The sequence below is a fragment of the Malurus melanocephalus genome, unplaced genomic scaffold (assembly GCF_030028575.1).
Source record: "Malurus melanocephalus ecotype Western Australia unplaced genomic scaffold, MMel_1.1 scaffold_46, whole genome shotgun sequence".
In the NCBI taxonomy this organism is placed as follows: Eukaryota; Metazoa; Chordata; class Aves; order Passeriformes; family Maluridae; genus Malurus; species Malurus melanocephalus.
Genome location: NW_026623278.1, coordinates 914,100 through 920,693, shown reverse-complemented (window position 1 = coordinate 920,693; position 6,594 = coordinate 914,100). Strand labels below are relative to the sequence as shown.

The 6,594-nt window shown below is 42.3% G+C and overlaps 1 protein-coding gene across 1 annotated transcript in view; it reads right to left on the bottom strand.

The window, feature by feature from the left end:
• Window positions 1-567: 567 nt before the first annotated feature.
• Window positions 568-6,594, bottom strand: part of ASXL3 (ASXL transcriptional regulator 3) — a 69,584-nt gene continuing 63,557 nt past the window's right edge. Inside the window, exon 12 of the mRNA XM_057365034.1 lies at window positions 568-4,385. Coding sequence (XP_057221017.1) covers window positions 705-4,385 — 3,681 coding nt within the window. The 3' untranslated portion in view covers window positions 568-704. The remainder of the gene's footprint in view (window positions 4,386-6,594) is intronic.

Genomic DNA, 6,594 nt, shown 5'->3' with positions numbered 1-6,594 from the left:
AGCAAGAAGAGATGATGAGTAAGATTTGAGTTCCACAGTCCCTGGCAGGCACATAAGGAAACTTCTCTAACAATCTAAATTCCTCTTTTAAGTTTCTTTCGTTAGGTGAAGTGACTATATTTTAGCCCTAGATAGTGAAAGWCGATTGAAGAAAACAATCTTGTCAGTGGAAAAACTGCAAACTGACTTAGAAGCTACGRCAGTCAGCACCCACACCTTGCCACTTCCCCACTCAAACCAATTGCCATTCAGTGTGTTATTCATTCTGCATAGTTGCTCCACTTCTTACAGTGCTATTCTTCCACTGATCTTTAACCTGCAGCTCATATAAACTTCCAAAAAGTGGAGAAAAAATGTGCTGCACTTTGTGCAAATAAATAGAAGCTACGAATGACATGCATTAATGCATTTTCTTTTTTTTTTACCACGGCAAGAGAGCTCATACAAGCTTCAGTAACAAGGCTATCTTTTTTTATAAACTACTTCTACAGGTTTCCTCTTCTTCCCCGAAAATGGCACTCAGGCAGGAATAACTAAGTTCTGAAAGCACCATGTAGAAGAAAAAAAAAAAAAAAACCAGTTAAAAAAAAATAAAATCAATCCACTAATTGCAAACCATTAGTGGCCTAAACTGCTCCAATTTCTCTGTTCCTTTGTCCTGCTCTCCCACGTTGATAAGGGATACTGCATCTTTGATTCAGCTCCTACCGCACCACCAGACAAGCTACACACAGTTTGGAAGGCCCTATGCAGTCGTCATGACAGAAGGCTCCGCAGCCTTTGCACACGATCATGGCTTTCAGCCTGCACGAGCATTTCAGTTCCAGTTCATCGGCATTGCTGCTGTCAGCAAATTTCTGAACCGGGATCTGCGCGTTCTGGTTAGACAGGCCTGTGGCAGTGTTTGAACCACTTCCTAAAATCCCAATCGATTTCTCAATTGCAGATGCTGCCCTTTTGAAGCTTGTGCTACCAAAGTGTATTGTTGGATAATTTCCACAGAGCTGCTGCTGCTGCTGCTGCTGCTGTGGGTGCTGCGTCTGTATTTTCTGAGCAGCAAGTTGGGTAAAAGGCTTCTGTGGCTCAGAAAGTAAATAGGAAGAGAAATCTGCATTTTTTAATGCAAACGCTTTCAACTGTTCTTTCACTTCGTTCTGATCATAGGAAGCTTGTTTCATGCCCAGTTCGCAGCTGCTGCTTAAACCTTCCTCGAAAGAAATAGGTTCAGATTTTATATTGCTACAGATGCTTGCTGGCTGAGGCCAACTAAGTCTTTTAGTGGTTTCCATAGTAACTGTCGGTTGTTTTTGATCAGAGGGGACTTCTGCATTTGGGTGAGGAGGGGGAGGAGGTGGCAGGGGCGGAGGGGGAGCAGGGGGATGCGCTAATGTTTTACTCTGCAGAGTTTGAGAGGCACTGGCAATGTCATCACCTTCCTTAATTTGAATATTAGGGGAAAACACACTTCCTAGCCTCAGCTGGTGAGCTGCTGTAGAAATATTCACGTCTCCCAAGCCCTTCTGTTCCAGGTGTCTGCTAAAAGCAAACGCGTTGCAGCCAGGTGGGCCTTTTGAAGTAGTTTGCAACAAAGCTGCCGTAGGAATGGGGCCCCTTGCAGCCATGGACATTTGGTAAAAATGCTGTCTATGTGAGGTACTGGCTTCTGCGTGAAAGCTGCCGTTTTTATCAATGTGAAATAAACTCTGCTGGAAACTGCATGAAGGCAATGGTCTCTTCTGCTGCTTGATCTCCGGGCTGTGAGCGATCCGGCTCTGAATGGCGTGTTTGTTCAGCCACTCCTGYTTAAATGGCTGTCCGTGCCCTAGCTGATTCATGCTGGAACTAATTACACAAGGAGCCACTTTAACATCTGTGTCCATTGATACCTTCCCAGGCTCACATTTAATTTGAGCATGTTCCCCCATAGTCCTGGCCATCCTCTTTTTCGGATGGTTTTCACGCTTTCTGATTTGTAGCGGGGCTATGCTGCCTGCTGTAAATCCTTTACCATCTGGATTAGGAGAGTTGGAAGCATGTTCAACAATATTTCTCTCGGCCACTGCTGTTTTACATACTGAGGTAGTTTGCAAAGGCAAGGGGAGCCTGTTAATTTCTAGTTTGGCTCCTGATCTGGGCTGCGGCAGCACTTTTTCTAAAGGCAGATTGCCTTGCAGTAACTGTGTCACTAAAGGATTGTTGGCCTCCACTGACGACAAGCGACAGCTAGAGCCCCCGGCACTCGTAACTCTCTTCAGGGTTTCCGTCGTCAGGGACAGGGAGTCATCCATGGAGTCCGCGATGGATGTCTTGGAGCTCTGCGGCGGCTGCACGCTCGCRGCTATTTCTGCAGTCTGGGCAGGCATTTCAGGTCCTGTAAAATCCTCGGTGTCCATCCTGAAGCACTTGTCAGACTCATTAGTTTCTGATTTAACAGGAACAGCAAGGCTTGTCAAAAGACTCCTGGATTGCAGTTCTGACATTTGTGTGTAACTGGAAGGTTCACTTTTGACATTTTTCAAGCAGTTTTGCTCTGCGTATTCCTTATGCTTAGCAGAGGTAAGATGGCTGACCATGGGCTGGTCTGTGCTCATTGCCTCCTCGTCACGCCAACAAATTCGATTGTTAGGGTTGTACTGATTGGCACAGGCAGCACTGGCTTCATTTTTCAGWGCTGAAACACCTCTTAATTGCTCAGCAAAGCCTTGGCTGGTAGTAACCACCTCAATTAATTTATCTTGAGGAGCATGAGGCACTTCTCGAAGACTTGAACAACCTGCCTGCAAGTTTTTGCTGTCTTGCTTTGCTGCAATAGTGATAAAGCTGGAACTGTGCTCAAGGTTTTCATTAGGSATCACTTCAGGCCTGCTGATGACAGACACCTGAGGACAGGCGATACTTTGTAAGGCAGCTTCTGTCCTCACAGGTCTGCTCTGCAGGTCAATGCTGTTCTCTGCGTGTTCAATAGAGGCAGAAAGGGACAGACTGGAATTCTGATTTGTAGTGTGGTCAACAATGACTTTGCAAGGTATAGACCTATTCACGGCAGTTTGCGCAAAGCTCAGCGGCTGAGATTTACCAGAGAGATCCATCCGGTTTCGTGCTCCAGAGCTTTTTTCTAAGAGATCAGCATTCAATTTAGCAGCGTTATCGTAAGAGCTTATCGTCACCATGTTACCAGTAAACATTGAAATGGGTGGCCTTGCCACAGAATCTGCTGCTGCGAGGGCCTCACTGCAACTTAAAGCTGACCTGACGGTGGTGTGGATGGAGACAGTGCCCTGCTCGCTACACCCGCTTATGGCTATCTTATCAGAAGGAAATCTGTTGGCAGCCCCCACTGGGGGAATCAGTACAGAACTACCAGAGAGATGGTTTGGCAAGTTACTTGTAATAGATGAAGCTGGCAAAGTGGCATAGTGACCGGAGACTGTGTTATTCACATTGCTACTGGGTAGTGGCAACCTTTTGTCATCGATGGCGTTTGGTAAGACTGTGTTGTCTATGGAGACCGGTACATTACTGCTATCGACACATTTTGGTCCGACAGTTATGCATGGAGTATCAGCCCCTTGGATGGTTTTCAGCATATTTATATTACAAGCTGAAATTGCCGTGTTTGCGCTGTCAACAGACATTAACACAGAGGATTTATCAACAGAACTTGCAAAAGAAAGTTCTTTAATTGCTCCAGACATAGCAGTGCTGCAAACACACACAGAGACTGAACTTTTATTATAAAGCACTGGCACACTGTTACTTTCAGTAGAGGTAGATGAAATAATTTTCTCACACAATTGTGGCACAGGTATATTTTCATCAGAACTGTGCACAGCTATCTCAGTAGCAGTTTCTGGTAATGTAGCTGTGTTAAGGGACTGCTGCAATAAAGTGGTGGTCTCACGGTGATGAGAAGACTTGTTGCTAGGGGACCTGCAGTTAGGATTAACTATAATCACACCAGTAGAACCTTCAATCTTTGTGTCAGTAGTCGTTGGTATCTCCAGAGATGAGGTACTACTTTCCTTTGAGCTGAACTGTGACTTTGATTCTTTATTAGTCTGGAGTAAATGAGCTCTGGCTTGATGTTTTGCAAATAGCTTGGCTTTTGTTTGCTCCTTGATGTGTGCCAGCGTTCTCGTCTTTCCACCTTCRCACGGGGTCCCCATTGCTCCAGAGACTATGCTGGCAGCTGCTGCCACAGCTGCTGCAGCTGCAGCTTCTCTTTGGGCTCTTGCTTGCTGAGCTCTTGCYTTGATATCTGCCAGAGTTCTAGCCCCAGTGTTTCTCCCACTGCTGACTGATGTACTTGGGGAAACTCGAGGTTCTGGTTTAGAAACAGGTTGACTCTTGATGATAAAAGGTGGTCCAATTTTTGAAAGCTGAATCTAAAGGAAGGAAAAGAAAAAAACCCAGTAAATTTTAATGAGATCATCAGCTCACTAAAATAACCAGCTACCTTTCTAAGGGTCAGAGGAAGGTAATGAAGGGAGTTACTGTTCAGTGCAGGTGGACAGAAAACCGCTAAAAGTTAATGATATTTACRCTTCAATATTTTATCACCCTCCAGCATGAATAACTGACACCTGTATTAGCCTGCTCACACTRATGCTTCTGCCAGGAAGAAAGATTGAACTCGATGATAACATGATGCTTATCTGATACAATTTGTCAGACCTGTTTTATATGTAGTGCTACTACCTGAGACAATCAGCAACCCTCGTGCAGCAATACTGGACAAGAACCTACCAGCAACCCCTTGTTGCAAACATATGAAAAGCAAATGATCACGTAGGGCTTTTCTCCTTGGTCTCCGATGATCAAGATATAAGGAATAGCCTGTGTTTTGCTTATATATCAGACAGGGAAAGGAAAGGAAGTGGTGGAATCTCCATTGAGCTGTTTTCAAAATTACACCACAAGATTTAAGAGGTGTAAAATAAGTGAGTCACTAAAGGATACAGCTTTCCTCTCCTCACTTGCATTTTTAAGAAACTTGCTTTAGTACATCCCTGGGTAACTCCTACACTACTACACTTCAAAAATTAAATCCTCAAGCCTATAAATATTAAACACACAAAGATTAAAAAATTAAATACCTAGCACTTCAAGCAAAGTAACAACCTGCAAAATCAATGGAATTATTAGGATGTTTCCAATTACACATATCTTTTTTTCAGGATTAAGAGTCTTGGAGYTACTTTGTAACTCATACATTCTCTMAGAATACCCCAAGGTTGGCAAAAAAATTCCAGTTTCTTAAAATGGACATACGTCTACTAGTAGTGCACAGTAATAGGACTTAGCAGACATCTTCTGAAAGGAACTGAGAAGAAAACTAGGTAGTATTTGTAGAAAAAGTAGTCATAAGATATGATGGGARGTGACAGCCCTATAGCAGAATGACTTAGAAGAACTGGGGTGTTTTCTCATCTTTTTACAAAAGGTAGGGGGTAAAGGTGTGATGATAAAAGAGCCAAATATTTGTTACACAACAAACATACTAGAATTAACWGTCCAAAGTTCTTCAAAACTTTCTGCTTTCTATTTCAGCAGTGACTCTTTTCAGTTTCCACTTTGTGGAACTCCTAGAGCTCTGAGCACTTGGTTATTTTCATCATTATTATAGTAATGACCTTTTTTTAATTCCCTAGTGAACTATTTTCCTTTATGTTTAGAGAGTTATTAGAATTTATTAGGCTAGATAGACACCTYCCAAATATGAAAAAATATCACTAAACTCAGAGCGGGGCTAACTTCCAAATGCATCACTGCTCTTAAAAATAAATTAGCTGAAATATGCTTCTGCACTAGTGATTAAAGTAGTTAGTCTATTTGCCCTCCCGGCCACATTAACAATGTTCAGTGACTGCAGCAGTTAAAAATAAATGCAGAAAAGGGCATTTCTGAATAATCAGGAACTAGTATTGCAAAGTCAATGGCATAAATGCAGCAAATTAGATCTTAAATTTGGCTGATGTCATCAAGTACAAAATTAATAGGGTCAAAACACTGAGCCTATGTATAACTACATCTATAGAAACACGTTATGAAAAAAGCCCTTTTCAACTGAAATATACTTTCTTACATAGAAGAATGATATGCATAAAAGTGTTTGCTTAGGTCGTRTATTTTTTTTACCTTTTGCTTTTCCATTAACAAAAGTATCTATACCTACATCAATCAGATACTTCTCCCAGATATGTCTCTGATTCCAGTTAATTCTACACAGAAATCTTATATTTCAGCCTACCCCAAGCCCTGGGCTTGCAAAGGGATCTTCAACTCTTCTGACTCTTGGTTCTCTTGCTGAATTAAGATGCTGGTTGTTTTTCTAAGTATCGGTTATGATAACATTTATTATTCATGCTTGTTGGAGAAGACATCCACAGGAGAACAAGCACAAAATACAGATGGACAATTAGAAAAACAAATACTGCGTGTGACTGATGGGGAAGATCTTGAATTAGATTAAGCCATAGATCTTGGAAAGCTTTCCCACATACAAAATCAATTTTTTAGCAAAGACCCCTACTGAACAACAGCAGATACATTTGTATCAGAAGTAATTTGGCATGGTAGAAATGTAATAATAAA